Source organism: Globicephala melas, chromosome 20 (genome assembly GCF_963455315.2).
Source record: "Globicephala melas chromosome 20, mGloMel1.2, whole genome shotgun sequence".
NCBI classification, from domain to species: Eukaryota; Metazoa; Chordata; class Mammalia; order Artiodactyla; family Delphinidae; genus Globicephala; species Globicephala melas.
In genome coordinates, this window is record NC_083333.1 from 41,085,097 (window position 1) to 41,109,262 (window position 24,166).

The 24,166-nt window shown below is 39.7% G+C and overlaps 2 protein-coding genes across 5 annotated transcripts in view; one reads left to right on the top strand and one right to left on the bottom strand.

The window, feature by feature from the left end:
- Positions 1–24,166, bottom strand: part of LOC138842462 (uncharacterized) — a 147,443-nt gene that overhangs the window by 102,854 nt on the left and 20,423 nt on the right. For 3 of the 4 annotated variants that reach the window (XR_011377021.1, XM_070044410.1, XM_070044411.1), the window contains exon 2: positions 18,208–18,383. The exons of the other annotated variant lie outside the window; for it this stretch is intronic. The gene's annotated coding sequence lies outside the window, so the exon portion shown is untranslated. The remainder of the gene's footprint in view (positions 1–18,207; positions 18,384–24,166) is intronic. 4 annotated transcript variants of the gene reach the window in all.
- KRT24 (keratin 24) lies at positions 11,533–15,497 on the top strand. The gene is made up of 8 exons (XM_030839807.2): positions 11,533–11,727; positions 12,522–12,604; positions 12,980–13,136; positions 13,400–13,555; positions 13,733–13,864; positions 14,401–14,618; positions 14,826–14,955; positions 15,155–15,497. Exons 1-8 carry the CDS (start codon positions 11,548–11,550, stop codon positions 15,173–15,175), a joined length of 1,077 nt encoding a protein of 358 aa, XP_030695667.2. The 5' UTR covers positions 11,533–11,547; the 3' UTR covers positions 15,176–15,497.

A 24,166-nucleotide genomic window follows, 5' to 3' on the forward strand; every position in this document is an offset into this window, starting at 1 on the left:
TCTGCTCTATTTTTGTAGGTGTTTGTAACTTCTTTGGTGTCTGACAAGAACACTGGGTTGAAATCGATTTAGGGATGGTGCCAGATCCAGCTGGAGTGTCCTTTCAGGATACATATTGTTGCAATTTTTGTTTCTTCCAAGTAGTTGAGCCTGGGGGGGCTCACAGTGGCCACCACCAGGACACTGACCTAAACAACGATTCCCTACAGGGGAGGCCCCGGCTCATTCTGGCAGGTCCTTCCCTGCCCTTTCCCCAAACAACACCTCCCCCCACCAACACACACACACACACACACACACACACACACACACACACACACCCTGAATTACAAACCCAGAAAGTGGAGAATAAAGACTTAGAAGGCAGAACACATGTCCTTTAGGACAAAAGTGATCAAAGTATTCATGAAGCAAGTCAAGCCGTGCTGTTTTTCATCCTTTCATTCAGTGAATATTTATTATCTCTCTACAATATGTGGCATATGACAAAGAGGCTGTGCACACATCAGCTGGGAGCTTTTCCCTTTTCCGTACTGTCTGCCACAAAAATTTCTGCCTACACTCCACAAATACGCTGTGCCCACCTCCTTCCCTTAGCTATTCTGATCTTGTGTTTTTATTTGAAAGACTCATAACAGAATATTTTCTGGAGTGAACAGAAGGCAGAAGCCCTGAGTTCATTCTATTCTTAACTTGAAAGACTCATCAGGGGCAACACGCCATACCTTTCATTATTTGGTTTTCCTCCTAATCTAAAAACATGCAGTTTATTCCTCTGTAATCTTTTAAAATACAAATCTATCTCACCAAAAAAAATGCTGTTGGTTACTATTTGCAAATCATTCTGCACTTATAAAAATCATGTTCTATAGTGAAGTGTAGTTTATATGATTCTTTACAGGTAAAAATAAATGAATAAATAAACTGCTAATCACAAAGTATTCAAAACTACATGTAACTGAAGGCAGAGCATTGAACTGGGAGCCTGGACATCTGGGGTTCAGTCCATTGCTTCTAAACGATTATGTATTCAACAACCACTGGATGCCAGGCACTGAAGCCAGCATTTCTGAACATTCTGTTTCACTGGAGCCTCACCAGATTCCTGAAGTTTTCATTTTACAGATGAAAGAAATGCCGAGAACTCATTTGTGATCTTTGGCAAATCATTATTTCAAATAGAGTGCGTATTAAATTCGGGGATGTCTCGGAACAATGGAGACTAATGTTTATACAAGAATTGCTAACACTTCAGGCAAGAAGAAGACTTTATTTACATATGTGATTAAAATTCTTTAATCCACAAAATGTCAACATTCTAGACAGTTTGCAAATCACAGAATCAAGATTAGTCTGTTGGATTGATTCACCATTTAAAAGAAAAGGCACATAGATACAGAAAGCATAAAAATGCATTTAAGGAAATACACACGGAAGGAACTCCTATGGATTTATGTCTACATTTATTTACACACTGCCTCATTAGGCAAAGAATTTGAGGCAGTAATGGCTATTTTATTCATTAAATACCCTTCCCAGCGGTCATCTCCAAAGTATAGACTAAAAGAATAATGTCAGAGAAGTATCTCAGAATAACTTAATTTTTAAGCTGAATTTTAAATACCAAAAAGACATAGATACCAGCATTAAAAATTGTATTAAGAAGAAAGCTAAAAAATAGGAAACAAGACAGAATACCTGACATCACAAGCTTCCTCAGTTGTGACCCAAATGTCCAAATATCCCAAAACATAAGGTATATAAAGCTTCCAAACTGAAACTGCCACAACTCAGAAGACAACTAAAGAAAAATTCCACGAACCTCGGGCAAAATTCAGAGGCCAAAGCTACTGCTAAATTTTGTCTTTTCTCATTCTTTCCACCTAAAGCTCTTTCTACCCAGGATCGCAAATTTCTAAGTTTCATCAAATTTTTCACTTAGTTATTCCTTTCTTTAAACCTTTTAGCCAAATGCCAACCTTTTTGAAAGTGGAAAGATTACATTTCATTATTTTAAGAGGGAGGAAAAGAAAGATGTTTTTCCTCCCATCTCTAATATTTGCATATAATTTAGCCATTAGTGTTTAGACTTCTTTGGTTTCATAGCTTTGGGGAGGGGTGAGGCAAGATGACCAACATACTGTAACGGGTGGTGCATTTTGTAACCTACCTTAGAAGGATATGAGAATTACTCCCAGCTTAACGATTTCAAGCTTGGGAAACACCTTGTACGCCTCGAAGCAGTGGCACGCTAAATGTAAGAACAGTCACACACCACTACTGCAAAAACAATGTGGTAGAACCTAAAAGCTAAGAACTTAAAGAGTTACACAGTAAAAGGAATGATCACTATTTCATAAGGTGTCCCCATCAAAGGCAGTCTAAGGAAAATTAAAAGAAGGCAGAGCACTGGATAACAAATGATTGAATATAAAGATTCAAGCAAGCACATAGTTTAACAAGCCTGCCAAGATAAGCAAGAAAGTTGTAAATAAACAAAAGTCAGCGACCTGAGCTAAAGCTCCGAAGGCCAAGAAATATTTTTGGAAGCATCTATACTTTAAAAACAAAACAAAACAAAACAAAAACACTTTTTAAAAATTGTGGTTAAAGGCACGTAACATAAAATTTACCATCCTGGGACTTCCCTGGTGGTGCAGTGGTTAAAAATCTGCCTGCCAATGCAGGAGACATGGGTTCAAGCCCTGGACCAGGAAGATCTCACATGCCATGGAGCAACTAAGCCCATGCACCACAACTACTGAGACTGTGCTCTAGAGCCTGCGAGCCACAACTGCTGAGCCCACGTGCCACAACTACTGAAGCCCGCACACCTAGAGCCCGTGCTCCGCAACAACAGAAGCCACCGCGATGAGAAGACCGCGCGCCGCAACGAAGAGTAGCCCCCACTCGCCACAACTAGAGAAAGCCTGCGCGCAGCAACGAAGACCCAGCGCAGCCAAAAACAAATTAATTAAAAAAAATTTACCATCCTAATTATTTTTCAGTGTACAGTTCAGGAGTGTTAGGTGCATTGACATTGTTATGTGACCAATCTCCAGAACCACTTGCATCTTCCAAAACTAAAACTCTGTACCCACCGAACAACTCATTTCCTCTCCCCCGAGCCCATGGCAACCACCATTCTATTTTCTGTCTCTGAATTTGACTACAGCAGGTACTTCATATAAATAGAATCATACAGTATTTGTCTTTAAAAAAAGAAAAAAAAAACCACTTTCAAAACAGAGAAACTACTAGCAGAGGCAAATGGAAATAATCTAAAGAACAAAGGGACAGAAAAACAGGAAGCAGAAAGTGAAAGACAGGGCAGGATTCTAGATTTTAGTATCTATAAAATATGACCCCAATCATAACATTAGTTATCGGAAGTGGATCCAGATCCTCTTTTCTAAATACCTTATAAACAAAAATAGAAAAAAACCTGAGCAGAGAGTAGACAGGAGACTCCAGGTTTTGGTATCCGCAAAATCACTCCAAGCCTAACACTGGTTCTCAGAAGTGATTCACATAGGGTCTTAGTTGCTCCGCAGCATGTGGGATCTTCATGGACCAGGGATCTTTGCGGACCAGTGATCGAACCCATGTCCCCTACGTTGGCAGGCAGATTCTTAACCACTGCGCTACCAGGGAAGTCCACTTTATCAGGTTTTTATATTAATGTTATACTAGCTACATGACACGAGTTGGGGAGTGTTTCCTTTTTAAAAAAATTTGGGATACTTTAAATCACATTAGAATCATCTCTCAAAGATGGTGGTGTGGGAAGACATGGAGTTTGAGTCTCCCCACAACTAGGGCGCCTGCCGGACACTGGTGGGGGACCCCGATGCCCAAGGAGAGGGGAAGAACCCCCAAGATAACTGGTAGGATGTGGGGGGACTGAAGGGGGAGGAGAAGTGGAGGCTGGACAGGACCGGTGCCCCTGAGGGGTGGCTGAGAGGGGGTAGGGGTTCCCACGCCTGGAGGGACCCTCAGGGGCTTGGATCAGGAGGGAGCGTGCACAGTGTTTCCCCGGCCCAATCGGCAAGGGAAATCTGCCCTGCTCTCCGGCTGGGTCCTACACCCTCAGAGGTCCCCTCTGGTCTGGGTTGGTCTTGGGGGCATAGGAGGGAGGCTGGGGAGATCAGGAGAGGTGGGTGGGAGGGGCCCTACAGGACCAGAGGAGCAGAGGAACAAGGGCATTTCCCCCTGCCCACTTGAGCCCAGGAAGCCTGCTGGGCTCCAAGGTGAGTCTCCCACCCTCTGAAACTACAGGTGGGAGGCACACCTGGGCCCCTTCTGTTCTGTTGTGCCTAAGCCTCAACTCCCACACCCCAAAGGGCCTTTTCCAGCCCTGTGGGTCCTAAGCATAGGCCTCGCCCACCGCCCGAACCTCACCCCTGCTTAGGCCCCGCCCTCCACAGCCAAGGCCTTTTCCACCTTTTTGTTTTTCTCCTCTTTTTTACTATTGTGGTTTTGTTTTACCTTCTGGTTATTGTCTCATCTATATTTTTATTTTTATTTTTTTTCTAACATATCTGTTAGTTTCCTAGTCTAATTTTATTTTTTACTTTGTTATTGTTCTTTTTTCCTTTTTTTTTTTTTTTTTTTTGTCACCCCGGGCGGCTTGTGGGATCTTGGTCACGAGCTGGGGGTCAGGCCAAAGCTCCTGCGGTGGGAGCTCTGAGTCTGAACCACTGGACTAACAGAGAACCTCAGACCCCAGGTAATATTTATCGTAGTGAGGGTTCCCGGAGGTCCTCATCTCGGCACCAAGACCCAGCTCTACCCAACAGCCTACAAACTCCAGTGTTGGAAGCCTCAGGCCAAACAACCATTAAGACAGGAACACAATCCCACCCATAAAAAAAAGGAAAAGAAAAATGAGATGGCAAAAAGATGTCACAGATGAAGGAGCAAGGTAGAAACCTGTGAGACCAAATAAATGAAGAGGAAATAGGCAATCTACCCGAAAAAGAATTCAGAGTAATGATAGTAAAAATGACCCAAATCTTGGAAATAGAATAGAGGCACGGATTGAGAAAATACAAGAAATGTTTAACGAAGATCTAGAACTAAAGAACAAACAAACAGACATGAACAACACAATAACTGAAATGAAAAATACACTAGAAGGAATCAGTAACACAATAACTGAGGCAGAAGAACGGATAAGTGAGCTGGAAGACAAAATGGTGGAAATAACTGCTGAGGAGCAGAATAAAGAAAAAAGAATGATAAGAATTGAAAACAATCTCAGAGACCTCCAGGACAACACTAAATGCAACAACATTCAAACTATAGAGGGTCCCAGAAGAAGAGAAAAAGAAAGGGTCTGAGAAAATATTTGAAGAGATTATAGTGGAAAACTTCCCTAACATGGGAAAGGAAATAGTCTCCCAAGTCCAGGAAGCACAGAGAGTCCCATACAGGATAAACCCTAGGAGAAGCACACCAAGACACATATTAATCAAACTAACAAAAATTAAATTCAATGAAACAATATTAAAAGCAGCAAGGGAAAAACAGAAAATAACATACAAAGGAATCCCCATAAGGTTATCAGCTGATTTTTTAGCAGAAACTCTGCAGGCCAGAAGGGAGTGGTAGGATATATTTAAAGGGATGAAGGAGAAAAACCTACAACCAAGATTACTCTACCCAGCAAGGATCTCATTCAGATTCGATGGAGAAGTCAAAAGCTTTTCAGACAAGCAAAAGTTAAGAGAAGTCAGCACGACCAAACCAGCTTTACCACAAATGCTAAAGAAACTTCTCTAGGTGGGAGACACAAGAGAAGAAAAAGATCCACAAAAACAAACCCAAACAAAGTGAGAGAGTGGCATGGACATATATACATTACCAAATGTAAAACAGATAGCTAGTGGGAAGCTGCCACATAGCACAGGGAGATCAGCTCGGTGCTTTGTGTCCCCCCTACAGGGGTAGGATAGGGAGGGTGGGAGGGAGACACAAGAGGGAAGAGATATGGGAATGTACGTATATGTATAGCTGATTCACTTTGTTATACAGCAGAAACTAACACACCATTGTAAAGCAATTATACTCCAGTAAAGATGTTACAAAAGAAAACCAAAAACAATTAAGAAAATGGTAATAGGAACATACATATCAATAATAACCTTGAATGTAAATGGATTAAATGATCCAACCAAAAGACACAGACTGGCTGAATGGATACGAAAGCAAGACCCATATATATGCTGTCACCAAGAGACCCACTTCAGACCTAGGGAGACATACAGACTGAAAGTCAAGGGATGGAAAAAGATATTCCATGCAAATGGAAATCAAAAGAAAGCTGGAGTAGCAATACTCATATCAGATAAAATAAACTTTAACATAAAGAATGTTACAAGAGATAAGGAAGGACACTACATAACGATCAAGGGACCAATCCAAGAAGAAGATATAACAATTATAAATGTTTATGGACCCAACATAGGAGCACCTCAACACATAAGGCAAATGCTAACAACCATAAAGGGGAAATCGACAGCAACACAACAATAGTAGAGGACTTTAACACCCCACTTACACCAATGGACAGATCATCCAAACAGAAAATAAATAAGGAAACTCAAGCTTTAGATGACACAATATACCAGATAGATTTAATTGATATTTATAGAACATTCCACCCAAAAGTGGCAGAATACACTTTCCTCTCAAGTGCACACAGAACATTCTCCAGGATAGATCACATCTTGGGTCACAAATCAAGCCTCAGAAAATTTAAGAAAATTGAAATCATATCAAGCATCTTTTCTGACCATAACGCTATGAGGTTGGAAATCAATTAGAGGAAAAAAACTGTAAAAACCACAAATACATGCAGGCTAAACAGTGCACTACTAAATAACCAAGAGATCACTGAAGAAATCAAAGAGGAAATTTAAAAATACATAAAAACAAATGACAATGAAAACACAATGACCCAAAAGCAGTTCTAAGAGGGAAGTTTATAGAAGTTCAAGCTCACCTCAAGAAACAAGAAAAATCTCAGATACACAATCTAACCCTACACCTAAAGCAACTAGAGAAAGAAGAACAAAGAAAACCCAAAGTCAGTACAAGGAAAGAAATCACAAATATCAGAGAAGAAATAAATGAAATACAAACAAAGAAAACAATAGCAAAGATCAATAAAACTAAAAGCTGGTTCTTTGAGAAGATAAACAAAATTGATAAACCCTTAGCCAGACTCATCAAGAAAAAAAGGGAGAGGATGCAAATAAATAAAATTAGAAATGAAAAAGGAGAAATCATAACTGATGCTGCAGAAATACAAAGGATTATAAAAGACTACTACAAACAACTATATCCCAATAAAATGGAAACCACGAAGAAATGGACAAATTCTTGGAAAGGTACAGTTTTCCAAGACTGAACCAGGAAGAATTAGAACATATAAACAGACCTATCACAAGTAATGACATTGAAACTGTAATTTAAAATCTTTCAAAAAACAAAAGCCCAGGACCAGATAGCTTCACAGGTGAATTCTATCAAACATTTAGAGAAGAGCTAACACCTATCCTTCTCAAACTCTTCCAAAAAATTGCAGAGGGAGGAACACTCCCAAATTCATTCTACGAGGCCACCATCACCCTGACACCAAAACCAGACAAAAATATCACAAAAAAAGAAAATTATAGACTGATGAACATAGATGCAAAAACCCTGAACAAAATACCAGCAAACAGAATCCAACAACATATTAAAAGGATCATACACCATGACCAAGTGGGATTTATCCCAGGGATGCAAGGATTCTTCAATATATGCAAAATAATCAATGTGATACACCAAATTAACAAATTAAGGAATAAAAACCATATGATCATCTCAGTAGATGCAGAAAAAGCTTTTGACAAAATTCAACACCATTTATGATAAAAAAAAACTCTCCAGAAAATGGGCATAGAGGGAACCTACCTCAACATAATAAAAGGCCACATATGACAAACGCACAGCAAACATCATACTCAATGGTGAAAAACTGAAAGCATTTCCACTAAGATCAGGAGCAAGACGAGGATATCCACTCTTATTAAACATAGTTTTGGAAGTCCTAGCCATGGCAATCAGAGAAGAAAAAGAAATAAAAGGAATACAGATTGGAAAAGAAGTAAAACTGTCACTGTTTTCAGATGACATGATACTATACATAGAGAATCCTAAAGATGCCACCAGAAAACTACTAGAACTAATCAATTAATTTGGTAAGGTTGCAGGATACAAAATTAATTCACAGAAATCTCTGGCATTCCTATACACTAACAATGAAAAATCAGAAAGAGAAATCAAGGAAACAAACCCATTCACCATCACAACAAAAAGAATAAAATACCTAGGAATAAACCTACCTAAGGAGTCAAAAGACTTGTACTCAGAAAACCATAAAACACTGATGAAAGAAATCAAAAATGACATAAACAGATGGAGAAATATACCATGTTCTTGGATTGGAAGAATCAATATTGTGAAAATGACTATACTACCCAAAGCAATCTACAGGTTCAGTGCAATCCCTATCAAACTATCAATGGCATTCTTCACAGGATTCAAACAAAAAACTTTAAATTCGTATAGAAACACAACAGACCTTGAATAGCCAAAGCAATCTTGAGAAAGAAAAACGGAGCTGGAGGAATCAGGCTCCCTGACTTCAAACTATACTACAAAGCTACAGTAATCAAGAAAAGTATGATACTGGCACAAAAACAGAAATCTAGGTCAATGGTACAGAATAGAAAGCCCAGAGATAAACCCATGCACCTATGTTCACCTAATTTATGACAAAGGAAGCAAGAACATACAATGGAGAAAAGACAGCCTCTTCAGTAAGTGGTGCTGGGAAAACTGGACAGCTACATGGAAAAGAATGAAATTAGAACACTCCCTAACACCATACACAAAAATAAACTCCAAATGGATTAGAGACCTAAATGTAAGACCAGACACTATAAAACTCTTAGAGGAAAACATAGGAAAAACACTCTGACATAATCCACAACAAGATCCTTTTTGACCCACCTCCTAGAGTAATGGAAATAAAAACAAAAATAAACACATGGGATCTAATGAAACTTAAAAGCTTTTGCACAGCAAAGGAAACCTTAAGCAAAATGAAAAGACAGCCCTCAGAATGGGAGAAAATAGTTGCAAGCGAAGCAACTGACAAAGGATTAATCTCCAAAATACACAAACTGCTCACGTAGCTCAGTATCAAAGAAACAAACAATTCAACTAAAAAATGGGCGGAAGACCTAAATAGACATGTCACCAAAGAAGACATACAAATGGCCAGGAAGCACATGAAAAGATGCTCAACATCACTAATTGTTAGAGAAATGCAAATCAAAACTACAATGAGGTATCACCTCACACCTGTCAGAACGGCCATTATCAAAAAGTCTAGAAACAATAAAGGCTGGAAAGGGTGTGGTGAAAAGGGAACGCTCCTGCACTGTCAGTGAGAATGTAAATTGATACAACCACTATGGAGAACAGTATGAAGTTTCCTTAAAATACTAAAAATAGAACTACCATATGACCCAGTGATCCCACTACTGGGCATATACCCTGAGAAAACCATAATTCAAAAACAGACATGTATCACAATGTTCATTGCAGCACTGTTTACAGTAGCCAGGATATGGAACCAACGTAAATGCCCGTCGACAGATGAATGGATAAAGAAGATGTGGCACATATATACAATGGAATATTACTCAGCCATAAAAGGAAATGAAACTGAGTTATTTGTAGTGAGGTGGTTGGATGTAAAGTCTGTCATACAGAGTGAAGTAAGTCAGAAAGAGAAAAACAAATACCATATGCTAACACATATATATGGAATCTAAAAAGAAAAAAAAAGGTACTGATGAACCTAGGGGCAGGGCAGGAATAAAGACATAGACATAGAGAATGGACTTGAGGACACGGGGTGGGGGCGGGGGAAGCTGGGGCAAAGTGAGAGTAGCATCGACATATGTACACTGCTGAATGTAAAATAGCTAGCTAGTGGTAAGCAGCAGCATAGCACAGGGAGATCAGCTCAGTGCTTTGTGACCACCTAGAGGGGGTGGGGTAGGGAGGGTGGGAGGGAGGCTCAAGAGGGAGGGGGATATGGGGATATATATATGCATATGGCTGATTCACTTTGTTGTACAACAAATAAACTAACACAGTATTGTGCAGCAGTTATACTCCAATAAAGATCTATTTTTAAAAAGTGATTCATATAAAATTTTTTTAAATAAAATAAAAACTAAAATAAATTTAGGGCATTCCCTGGCCGTCCAGTGGTTAGGACCCTGTGCTTCCACTGCTGGGGGCATGGGTTCAATCCCTGGTCAGGGAACTAAGATCCCATATGCCCTGTGGCACAGCCAAAAAAATAATAATAAATAAATTTTAAAAGAAGTGACTCAGATCCCCTTCTCCAGCTATCAAAGAAATCAACATTATCTCTTTGTTTCTTAGGATTTGATTCTAAAGAAGGAAATTGGTATCATTATATCAGAGTCAAATTCAATCAGAAAGAAAAGCATCTTTGTAGCACAATCATCTAAAATCACAAACTTCAACAACCTTAGAAATATGCTGATTGAAGTAATCACGGAGAAGGACAATTAAGTAAATCTGAAACAAATGCTGATTCTAAAGCTCATTTCAACTTTAAGAGAACAATATGAACAAAAAGTCACAAGTTTGATGGGAAATTTCCATTCTGGTCCTAGTAAGTATTTTAATTACATCTGTTAATCTGGGAATGTGCTCTGCAACTGGGAAATCATGAAGCAAATTTAACAGAACTGCTCTTTCCGAAAAGAATTATCACTCATCAAAACCTCTGAAAGATTAAAACTATAATTCTGAAAAATAGTTTTTTTTGCTTTGGTCCACCTTTTTTTTTTCTTTTTTTCTTGATATAGTAAATGCCCTGAGGCTCTGACCCAGCTTCAGAAAAAAAGCCAGTAGAGTGAATTCGGGAGGAAAAAAATATATATCCAATTGAGGATGAGCAAAAGGGTAACAGGAATTAAGAACTGACATGGAAAAGGAATACCCTAAAAGTATGTATATAAGGGCCAAAAAGGCAGCTTGCAAATAGGTTGCTTCCGATCTCCTCTCCTCACCTGGACGAACCAATCCTTTGCAGGAACACCATGTCTTGCTCATCTCTAGTGTCCTCCTCCAGGGCTGGTGGCAGCAGCTTCAGCAGCAGAAGCAGATGCAGTCTGGGGGGAGGCTCTGCCCGGGGATTCCGAGGAGGGGCCGGCAGCTGTGGCCTGAGTGGGGGCTCCAGCAGGGGCTTTGGAGGCAGCTTTGGAGGGAGTTTTGGTAGCTGCTCAATAGGGGGCGGTTTGGGAGGAGCTTCAGCCTCTGGGATTGGCTTTGGTGGAGGGGCTGGATTCGGCAGGGGGTACTAGCGGAGGCTTCTACAGCTATGCTGGTGGTATGGGTGGTGGTGTTGGCCATGGGGGGCTTTTCTCTGGAGGTGAAAAGCAAACCATGCAGAACCTCAGTGACTGGCTGGCCAATTACCTAGACAAAGTCAGAGCCCTGGAGAAGGCTGATCTGGAGAACAAAATCAAGGAGTGGTATGACAAATTTGGGCCTGGGTCTGGAGTTGGTGGAGCTGGAAGAGATTACAGTAAATACTATCCAATCATTGAAGATCTTAGGAATCAGGTGAGACACTAGCCATGTCTGAATTTCTATTACTTCTGTAGCTTTCCCATTTATTCAGATCATGGACCATGATGGTGAATTTAAATCAAGGAATTATTTGAAAACATATCTGTTTTGTTGTATATGTAAAACGGGACTTGGTGTGCTTTAACTATGACAGTATTGTATATACGACATCCAACCACATTAATTTTGTTTGCATCTTACATTTGAGTATTTCTACATAAGAGTAAAATTTATACAATGCCAGGTAGCTGATTAACATAAGAGTGATGGCTATGAGTTGACACAAGCTTCATCTAATTATTTCGTGATTAATTCTGGCAGGTTGATGTATTTTAGTGTCTTGCTAGATTTAAATCGTCTTACAACTATTTCTCTTCCTAGAAAGTCTGGTGCAAATATTGTCTGAGAATGTGGTGGAATCTAAAATGTTTAACCACGGTTGTATGGGAAGTATATTTTTAAAGACTTTTTTGAAGTGGAATTCATGTTTCACACTGTTTCTGAAAGAGCCCATAGAACAATTGATCTTCCAAAGCATCAGAAATATTCAGAGGATTGTGTTCTGTAAAGCAACGTTCCATGCCCATTCCGATAAATGTGCAAGTTGTTAATTTTTGCAGAAAGATGTCTAAATACATTAGGATTATCAATGCAGTGTCATTACTAAGCACATTTTCAAAGCAATTCACCTTTAAAAGCTAACTCAGGAGACATCTACTCTCACAGGTGGGCATGTAGACACAGGTAAAAAGCATCCATGATTTATTCACTATTATTGTCTTTTCTAGATCCTTACTGCCACTATCGAAAATGCTGGGATTGTTCTGCAAATTGACAATGCCAGACTGACTGCTGATGACTTCAGACTGAAGTAAGAAAAATGAAGACTTGAAAACAAACGTCCTAAGGGAAATAAAATTCAATCCCTTGGCTTAGTTTACTCTAAATTTTAAAGAAACCTTTTAGGGGATCAAGACCTGAATTCACAAACATCCCAAGGGTACATTTTGAAAACCATCATTTCACCAACGAGAAAAGAAAGGCAGCTTCAGGATGAAATTTTTGTTATCAAAAATATTGGCCATCAATAGAATTAATGTAAGGCTCAGATTTTTCTTTACAAGGGAAAAACCCCTAAGAGAAAACTTAGCCTTCAATGATCAAATTGCTCAGGGGAGAAAATATTTTCATGAATATAAAAGGATGGACTGTACTCTTTGAAATGGGCTGTACTGTACGCTTCCAGATACAAGAACGAGCTGCATCTCCGGCAGCCCGTGGAGGCTGACATCAATGGCCTGCAGAAAGTGCTGGATGACCTGGCCATGACTCGCTCTGACTTGGAGATGCAGACTGAGAGCCTCACAGAGGAGCTGGCCTACCTGAAGAAGAACCACCAGGAGGTAGGAACACGGTCCACGATTAAATGACTGGCCTACAGAGTTTCCCCCACGTCCATTCTATGACAGTAAATTCCATCTGGATGGATTTCCAACTTCTATAACCAGGGGAGAAAAGTAATGATGAGAAAATTATATGTGACTTTGTTGGGTTCTTTTTTTCCCCTTCAGTGTGCTAGTTTCAACCTTTTGTTGGCTTAAGCACATTTTAGGAAGTCATTGCTTTTCAGTTTTCATCACTCTGGTCTATTTTCCCTTCATGCTAGGAAATGAAGAGTATGCAACGAAGCTCCGGAGGGGATGTGACCGTAGAACTGAACCCAGGGACGGACTTGACTAAGTTACTGAATGACGTGAGGGCACAGTATGAGGACCTGGCTGAGCAGAACCACTGCGAGGCTGAAAAGCAGTTCAACGAGCAGGTAGATCATCACCCTGAGCCTCCGAGCCCTGCCCGCAGCCACACACACACACACACACACACACACACACACACACGCCACTTCCGCTCATCTCATCAGCCTCATCTCATCAGCCCCATCTCATCAGCCTCAACTCATCATCAGCCTGCAACGAGACTGCATTTCATTTGTATTCAGAGCGCATCTCTGCAAGCACAGATCTCTACTGATGCTGGTGCCAGGCCAGCCAGTTCCACCAAGAATGAGATCACAGAACTGAAACGCACTCTGCAAGCCCTGGAAATTGAGCTGCAGTCCCAACTGGCCATGGTTTGTGCAAAGAGCTTTTCAAAAATCTCCAGTGGAGCAATTCGGTTTTCTTTGCCAAGATGTTCCACTTGGCACATAATAAATGCAGGATTAGGGAGGACTGTATTGTGGTTGTTGAAAGCATGAGACATTCCAGTTAAAAGTAATATATCTATTTCCATAAAAGATTTTGTTTTAAAAAAGTAATGGCAACAAAAATTAAGGAAGCAATGATAGAGCAATAGAGCTTGTAACTCATGGAAAGTGCATTTCTCCTAGTATCTTATAAAATGTATTTTTTAAATCATCCAATGATTTATTTTCATCATGAAATTTTTATTTGCTTTTTCCCTTAGAAAAGCTCCCTGGAGAGATCAGCTTGGTGCTTTGTGACTGCCTGGAGGGGTGGGATAGGGAGGGTGGGAGGGAGACGCAAGAGGGAAGAGATATGGGGACATATATATATGTGTAACTGATTCACTTTGTTATAAAGCAGGAACTAACACACCACTGTAAAGCAATTATACTCCAATAAAGATGTTAAAAAAAAAGAAAAGAAAAGCTCCCTGGAAGGAACCTTGGCTGACACGGAGGCTGGCTACATGGTACAGCTGTCACAAATTCAGATGCAGATCAGCGGCCTGGAGGAGCAGATCTGCCAGATCTGGGGTGAGACTGAACGCCAGAACACAGAGTATGAGCAGCTGCTGGACATCAAGACCCGCCTGGAGATGGAGACTGATCCCTACCACTGCCTGCTTGATGGAGAAGGAGGGTAAATGAAAGTCAGGAACATGCTAAACGCAGACCTTGGTGTATTTACATTATGAAACCAAAAAGGGGCTTGGGGACCAGACTTGTATTTATAAAGTAAAAGAGTCCAATCAAATGACAGCTGCCTTCATGGGAAAGAGCCCTCTGCATGGAGGGTTTCTCCTGCCTTTGCAAACTGCAAAGGAAAACAATTCTTTTTTTTCTCCAGTGGTTCTGGTTTTGGAGGATCTGATTTTAGAAACTCGGGATCAGAAACACGGGGTCCAGAAACACCGGATCCAGGGATTCATCCATGTCTAGTGACTCAAGATCTGGAAGCTGTTCTGTCCAAGGAAGAGGTAGATATTTTTTTTCATGTTCCTGATAATTTTATAATTGAAACGTAAAGGCATGCATTGCTTGTCATATAAAAAGTGTATACTAGTGTTCACGTCATCTTACCCAGACAGAACATACTCAGCGAATGCATTTGGATTTCTCTTGATGTATGTTTCTGTGACAGTTTCCAGACTGACATTGTGATTCTTTGATTTTCAGATCCAAGCTAGACTAGAGTGACTAAAGACCATTGTAGAGGAGGTGGTGGATGGCAAAGTTGTCTCATCTCAAGTCAGCAACGTTTCTGAGGTGAAACTTAAATAGGCAATTTCCAGATCAACAAGAGTGTCCTTCAGAGAAAACAATCTAAAAGACACGAATGAAGAAGTTGCATCAATCTAGCCATCTTTCCGGCTAACTTCGGGAAAAAGTTTCCATACAGAAATAGATGACTAACCAATTTTTCTGCAACTTTTTCTTTTCTTATTAGAATTCGCTTGAAAAAGTTGAAATGACAGCTTTGCTCTAATTGTTTCTATGCTTCAATAAATTTACTTTTGCAAGTCAACTAAATTATTTCTGAATATTTTTAAAGAAATGCAATATTTTACCCAGAAATGAAGTTCTAGATTATGATCTAGCTGCATTATCGTTACAAATAATAATGTACACATTATTCATTATTTACATAGTGTCTTCCTCATGAGAATGAAAATTATAGCCATTTTGTATGTGGGAATTTTTTTTTTTTTTTTTTTTTTTTTTTGTGGTACGTGGGCCTCTTACTGTTGTGGCCTCTCCCGTTGCAGAGCACAGGCTCCGGACGCGCAGGCTCAGCGGCCATGGCTCACGAGCCCAGCCGCTCCGCGGCATGTGGGATCTTCCCGGACCGGGGCACGAACCCGTGTCCCCTGCATCGGCAGGCGGACTCTCAACCACTGTGCCACCAGGGAAGCCCCTGTATGTGGGAAATTTTAACATCACATTAGAACTTAGTGATAGCTGAAATTAGACCTCAGTGTCCCTAAAACTACAGCCAACAGCTTAGCCCACAAAAAAGGATGAGATTGAATAATCAGTCTATAATTAATTAATGTCTAGTTTCTTTATGTCCATCACTGAACTGACTATTTCATGAGATAAAAAGAAACATAAGAGACTTCCCTGGTGGTCCAGTGGATAAGACTCTGCTCTCCCAGTGCAGGGAGCCCAGGTTCGATCCCTGGTCAGGGAACTAGATCCCACATGCCGCAACTGAGACCCAGTACAGCCAAAATTAATTAATTAATTGGTTAATTTTAAAAAAAGAAACATAAGATATACCTCCTACTTCAAGAATCTTACATTTTAGATGGAGAGGAAAGCTAAAAACACAAAGAAGATAGCAGACAATACAGGATGTTAACAGTGAAGGGCTTGATTCCACGGTATCTACCAGAAGTGCCGCAGGAATCTGACAGTGCACGTTTGCAGAGCTTTTAAGAGACTGGTCAGAATAAAAGTCTTGGGAAAGAAGATGGGATATGTGATATGGTGTCAGATTTCCGAAAACCTTGCAAGTCCCAAAGGGAACAGATGCTCAGATATTTGCTCCCTTGTCAAATCTAGCCACACCTCTAACCAAAAATTGTCACTTAGCCAAGCTGGTGTTTCCTATTCCCACTCTCCATTGCTGAAGTCTTTTACCCCATGGGTGGTCCACAGAGCTCTGTCTTGTCTTGCTTGGGAAACGAAGCCTGTTAAAGTAGGGTAGGGGGTGGTATAGGTCAGTCTCAGGAAGAAACAGGCAAAGGACAAAGCCAGGCTGGGTAAGGACTTTCCCACTCAAGGAATTTAATATGACCAGACCACAAATTAGATCATCAATCCCACAAGCCAGTCCTTAAGAAAAGGACATGGGACTTGGCATAAAAACCCAAATTCAAAATTACAAAAGAGTAAACCTGAATGTAATTCATGTAAATTGTACCTTCAAATATAAAATCAATAAGAGCTGCATGAGAGTATCAAACCTTAATAATAAAAACAACCAAATAATGTAGTTTGTTTTCCTCTAGGCACACTGAATAAAACATAAAAAATGAATCTGTAGGCACTCTGTAACCACAGAATGAAGTTGATAGCTAAGCATCAACCACTATTCAGAGAAAAAGAGCAACACTGTCTTAAGTCAAACATATGTTTCCCATCAAAGCATTACAGCAAGTTAAACCTTGGATGTTTCTCCTCTACTGAAAAGTTCAGAAATATGAACTCGCTGATTCAGCCTGGATTAAAGACAGAAGGACAGACATGGAAACCAGCTGTATGTGGCCTCCCATCGCAGTCACATCGGGAAAGCCTCTCTCCATGAGTCTTCCCACGTCCAGTCTTCTAGTCCTGTACCACCTGGGACCTATGTTTACGGCTAGTATTAGCCTCATGTCAGGGCAAAAGTATATGGCTACTCTGAAAATTATCTTGAGGTGAAACCCTCATTCTGGGTTTCCTTGGCATGTGTTGAGATGCTGTATTGGTACTAAATGATTGTTTACAGACATGGAAAGGGCCAGATCACAGGTGCCAACATACTGAGATGCAGTAGAATGTTCAGTAAAATGAGCTCATTTGATTTTAAAAACTGAAATGATTGAACCATTTTGGATTGTGAAATTTATTTAGAGTGCTGAATAAAATGTTAAGGACAGGGTGTTCACACCTTATTATCTGCCCTAAAATTATTTTAAAACCACACAACAGGCATAGGCTTTATTTTGAAACTCTAAAGTTCAGCTCTCCAGTCGACTTTTAAGTAAGAGGAATGTGTTTCTTTTTTCTGAATTGGACTTACGGACAAGAAGGAAGAGCCAATGCCAACCTGCACATAGACGTTCATTGTTGACCTTGGATCCAGAGATTCATTCATTGTCTTTCTGACCTCAAAGGACAATGGACAAGAACAGTGAGGATGCTGGAGGTGGCGTCCATCCTCACAGAGATTAGAAACAAGAGACAAGGGACTTCCCTTGTGGCTCAGTGGTTAAGAATCTGCCTACCAATGCGGGGGACACGGGTTCGATCCCCAGTCCGGGAAGATCCCACATGCCTCTGAGCAGCTAAGCCCGTGTGCCACAACTACTGAGCCTGCACTCTAGAGCCCACGAGCCACAACTACTGAGCCCACATGCCACAACTACTGAAGCCCGCGCGCCTAGAGCCCGTGCTCTGCAACAAGAGAAGCCACCGCAATGAGAAGCCGGCGTACCGCAGTGAAGAGTATCCCCCGGGCTTACCTGGTGGCGCAATGGTTGAGAGTCCGCCCGCCGATGCAGGGGACACGGCTTCGTGCCCCGGTCCGGGAAGATCCCACATGCCGCGGAGCGGCTAGGCCCGTGAGCCATGGCCGCTGAGCCTGCGCGTCCGGAGCCTGTGCTCCGCAACGGGAGAGGAGGCCACAACAGTGAGAGGCCTGCGTACCGCAAAAAAAAAAAAAAAAAAAAATCCTGAAAGTGATTCTATCAGAGATGAAGCATCCACTTTATCGGCTCTAAAAGGAGTTACTAATTGATACCGCTCAATACTCTCCTGGAGGCATTGGGTTTTGCAGGGTTGAAGCCTTTCATGTCACACTTTGCCCAAAAATCAAGTCTATGGCAATTAATCTCTGGTCAAGGGAAAGGAAGACTTGTAGGGGAGAAATGTGGTTTAGGTGGCTTCTGGTGAGCTTTTCCCACCAACTTCGGGAGTGCCAACTTGGGAGCAGGGGAGGGAAGAATAGGATAAGAAATCTAAAGGACCGTTCCACAGTTTCCCTGGGCCAGGTGGGGCTCTGGAGCAGGCAAACAGCATACTTGAATATAAAATCAAAGCATCGCATAAGAAATTTTGGACCTGCAGCTAATGGTCAAGAAGCAAAACAGAACTACAAGAAATATTACAGGATAATAGGGGAACTTCAAAACAAGGTAAGAAACTTTGCTACTGCTGGATGAAAGAACTACACTAAAAATGACAAAATATTAAAAGATTAGGAACATCTTACACATATACCTGTACTTTTCTCAATTTAACCAGATTAAGGAATTTAACAAGCAACAAAATATACCTCTTAGCAATATTAGGTTTTTTTCTAATTAGCTCACTTTTATATAGCTCATTTTATGGAAGGAGTTGTAGAAATGTCTCCAAAATACTTAAATGAAATTAGACTAAGTAAATTGCCTACAGTTATTTTATTCTCAAAAGAAGAGATAAATGCTATAAAGAAATATTTAAGCAATTATTTAATGTATTTGTCATTAAGGAATCATATACATCTAAAATTTCATTGAAGACCCTGAAATTGTCATCGCTAAATACCAGTGTACAGAAGTTACAAATGTGAGTGTAACAAACACAACTTTTTTGTGTCCTGCTTTCCCAGATATCAGATGCAACCATTAACGACACCAGCTTCATGCTGAAGACTGACAATATAAAACTAGTAGCCGACAGCTTCAGACAGAGTAAGACATGGTTACCTTCAATGGCACAATGGAAGACATAAGCCAAGGAGAGAAACGCTACGTGAAGTCATGCTTATTTTTATACTGGAGTCACAAGTTATGAAAAGAGTGTTTTTCTTTTTGGAAATAAATGAAATCCTAAAAATGAAAAAAATATTTTAGCTGAATACACTATAGAAGGCCTGTATTTACAAGAATGTTTTGTGTTCAAATAATCACTACCTAATTTATGTTTCATAAGTAAGAATTATTTCATTTATGTAAAGTTGAAAAACATGTACTGTACCATTACGAAACGATGTATGGTTTAGTGATGCAAACAAAAAAGGTTAAACTAAAAAGAACAGCAAATAAAATATAAACACAAAATTCAGGGTCAGGAAGAGGGCATACAAGTGACTCAATTGTAGTGGTAATGACAACGTTTCATTTCTGAGTGTGGTTCATGGGTATCTGCTGCATTGTTTTTCTCAATACATTGTACACAGTTTATAATTATTACCTTGCATCTATTCAATAATGCTTTTAGTTTCAATAAAGTAAAAAGGCTTGAATTTTAAAGAAAGGATTTGAATAGGCAGACATGAAGCCAATATGAATGAAGGAAAAGTGATAGGACTGACCATGATTTACATGGAACTATGACGTTGAATCTGGCAGAATAAAGAATTCGCCTTTGGAGAATGACAGGGATAAGACTAGATACATGGAATAGGGTCAAACCATGGAGGGTCTTAGCTTCTCTGAGGAGTAGAAACTAATGTTAAGCTCTACAGAGAACTCTTGGAAGCTTTAGGCTTAGGAGAAACCTATCAAGGGTTGATTAAGGAAATTAATACAACCTCTGCACACAAGATGGATTGGAGTGGTGGGGATAGAGACTAGAGACAAAGTGAGTAGCTTACTGTAGCAACTCAAGGATAAATTGAAAATTTGCTGGATTGAGATAATCCTGGGAGACATAAAGAATCTGGAGACAGGATTTGGACAATTACTAGACTTTAAAGAGCTAAGACAGGGTAAACAAAAATTTTTCAATTTTAAAGCAGAATAAAAATTGGAAAGTTGGGAGGGAAAGCAGAATTAGGAGAAAAGATAATAGAGCAAGTTGTACGTATATTGAGTTTGATGTAACAATGGAATACCCAACTGGAAATATCCAATAGACAACCAGAGATACAATGGACAGTTGCCTACAAGTTTCACTAAGGTAAGTATGCAGAGCATGAAAAACACAGTAGTCTTAATTGGTATGTGAAATTTATTATACACAGCCAAAATCCTAACCAACTGGTAAACGGTCGGACTTTTAGAGTACACTTTAAAAATGACTTTACAACTAATACAGCTCTAGAAATTCAGAACTAAATATATTTTGAGGTATGAATTATCTCAAGAAGCACAACAGAGAGGTCCTTTCCAGAAGTGAGTCACACACAAAAATACACATATTCAGAACGGAATCATGCAGAGTCTGTCTTGTAGGTACTCAACTCAACTCAAAAGACAGTTATTGATTGTTTAGAATAGGCAAGTACAGTAATAAGGTAATATAGCTGAACTATCAAAGGTATCATATAGCATCATACGGTTGAAAAAAGATCAAAGTTAATCCTAAAAGGTTAACATTTAGGATTCTCAAAGAGAACTGAAAATGTTGCCCTAATTCTCAATCACTGCTGACTTCTGTGAAAATCTCTTTCAAGGTAAGAGTCACTGGTTTTCTAACCACTTGGAGAAGTTTCAAAGATAATGATTTTTGAGGGTAACTGAGCTTGTGGTACCTGTGGTACCACATATCACCCAATTTCACTTCTGGAGTCAGAAATCATAGATGGTGTGAGCCGCTGGGGAGATGAGCCATTTGACAAAAGTGATTATGAAGGAGTTGAAGCTTAATGGATTAGTATAATGATTTTTTCTGAAGGCAACAGTGTGGAGATACTTGTAAAAGGTGCAGCAGAACATGGAATCACTAAATGGCAACTATTCTTGCCCTACCGACAGCTTTGTTTTCATATAGGCTGGACTAAATTTCAGAAAGTATTAATTTCCCAATGTGATCATTTGTATTTTAAGCCAAAAGACATCTTAAAATATATTAAAACTTTTATTTTTTTTTTTTTTACTGAAAGCACCAGTGGTGTAAGAAGCAGAAGAGACATAAAAGTCAAATTGAGAGGCCAAAAAAAATGAAAAGGAAATTTTTAAACGTTCACAAATTTCAGAACATTTTATACCGCAAATAGTATTGCAGACCACAGCCTTCAAGAAATCAACAACTGTGTTAAGCACAAAATCAGAAAATGAATCTTGCACATTTTAACCTTAATACCAGATTCTTTCAAAGATAGCTCAGAAGTTATTGTTAACTACACAAAGTTATAGTTAAAAGTAAGAAGGTAGCATAGCTAAACCATCAACGGTATCATATAGGATCATACAGTTGAAAAAAGAGTGGGTTCTGTTTTACTCAATCTTTGAGATTAATATTGAGAATTTGTCAAAGAGAATAGAAAATGTTTTCCTAATTCTCAAACAGTGCTGACTTCAATGAACAGCTCTTTCAAGACATGAGTAGCTAGTCTTGTGGCTGCTTGGAGAGGTTTCAAAGATAATGATTTTTCAAGGTTAAAATCTACAGACTCCAGCATTTCCTCCAAACGCTCAAAATTGTTCACGAAGGTAGAAGTATTACATTCATGTAAAATGATATGATCTACAGGTGTAATTAAGCTGCATTACACAAAAATTGCCAGTATGCTGTATTAGTGTCTTTAATCTGAACACAGCCCCACGCGCAAGAGGAAAAGATTATCATTCAATCCTAAATGTACAACAGTAATCCCTAAGAGAGCAACTCCTCTCATGGTTATACAATAAGAAAGTCAAAACAAACCAGAGCTTTGCCTTGAACATTCCAGAACTCAAAACATACTTTTAAGAGAAGTTTGACAATAGCCACTCATTTTCAAGACAAGATATAACATCAATAAAAGATAATCTACTCTGGTATTCATTCGTTTGTTCAAAAGCAAGCGTTAAGTCTAAGGGGTTAGTAGGAAACCCCACTAAATTAGTGGGAGTTGGGGCAGTTTCCAAAGAAACAAGACATGCGCTCTTTGCCCTTGAGAAGTTCACAATCTAGTTAAGGAGAAAACAATTACCAAGCATTTTGAATCTCACTTAAAGGTTGTGAACAAATAAAATTTTTTTAATCTAAATATATTTTAAATGCATTTATTTAATAGCCAAAGTCAGAGTCTACCTCCTCCAAACCTGTGGGGAAATATCATTTTTTAAATAACAGTACAGCTAAAATTTCTTTTGTAAAATGTCTTTTTATAAAGAGCCTAAATGTACCACTTCTGAGATTCCTGTTTTTATATATAAAGCTTACTTAGAAAGGGATCCACGTGTAGATACCAGCTGCCACACTACCAGCTACACACATCGCGTCCTTCAAAGCTGTACAACAGTACTGAGCAGCTGAGGGTGCTTGGATACTCAGAGACTGACTGGAAAGTTGAAAGCAAGGGAAGAAGAGAAGGATGGGGAGACAAAAACAGATGCATCTGGTAGCAGCTGTCAGAGAGCAGAGTCCAGCCCAGAAGAAGTTAGAGGACTCTGCAATGGCAGCAGAAAACTAAGGAGGTGATAAGCACCATGGGGAAGTAAGAAGGCAGAAGGAGACACAGGTTGTGGAGAGTTTGCTTCTAGAATAGACATGTTCATCTAGCCAGTTTGTGCAGTGGGAGAGCCTTTAAACCTGAAAATAGAACTCAGTAATTCAAGCCATTATGTGAAGACCAATAAGCAAAAATAATATCCAAAGATATATGAACTTGGGTTACAAATAAGTACTAAGTCATACATTTGAATGTGATCCACACTGTTCTTTTCCCAGTGCCCACACAATCTGTCCTGGGGAAGCTACTGGAGAAAACAAAAGAGGAAAACTAAAGCCGAGTCCTGCATTCAAGGCATTTGAAACACAAACATGCTCAATTCTGAGGACCAGACAATCGCTACTATAACAGTTGTGTATCCAGCATGTATCCAGACCTAGGAAGCAACCAGCACTAACGTCAGAGAAGTTTCACACAGAGACACAGCTTGCTTAGCTAAGATGAATGTTCAAAGCCAAGCAGGGGAATTTCTGTAAACTTTTGTGTCCCCCACCATCAGCCACCCTCTGATTTTTCTACTTCCCACCAATCCCTCTTTACTGCTACTTTTTACCAGAAAACACTTTACATGACGGCCACACCATCTGTGATAAGGGTTCAAAGTCTAGCATATAATGTCTACCCATATGTGCTAGAATGTTCCCTCCCAAAAAAAAAAATGGTTTTTTTTTAACCGATTCTGGATATTTCATACAGACAGAAGCATGCAAGATATGTCCTTTTGTGTCTGGCTTCTTTCACGTAGTGTGACGTTTTCAAGGTTCATGCATGTTGTAGCATGTATCAGTACTTCATCCCTTATTATGGCTGAATAATATTCCAGTGTATGGATATACCAAAATTTCTTTGTTCATTCACCTGTTGATGGAAACGCGTTATTTCCACATTTGGGGTATTATGATTAGTGCTGCTACCCATAAAGACACAAAGCAAATTGATGGTTACGTAGGCTGGGGGATCAGATGAATGACAAGTGACTGCTTAATGAATATGGGTTTCTTTTGAGGTGATGAAAATGGTTTGGAACTAGATACATGTGTTGGTTACCTTACCTTGTG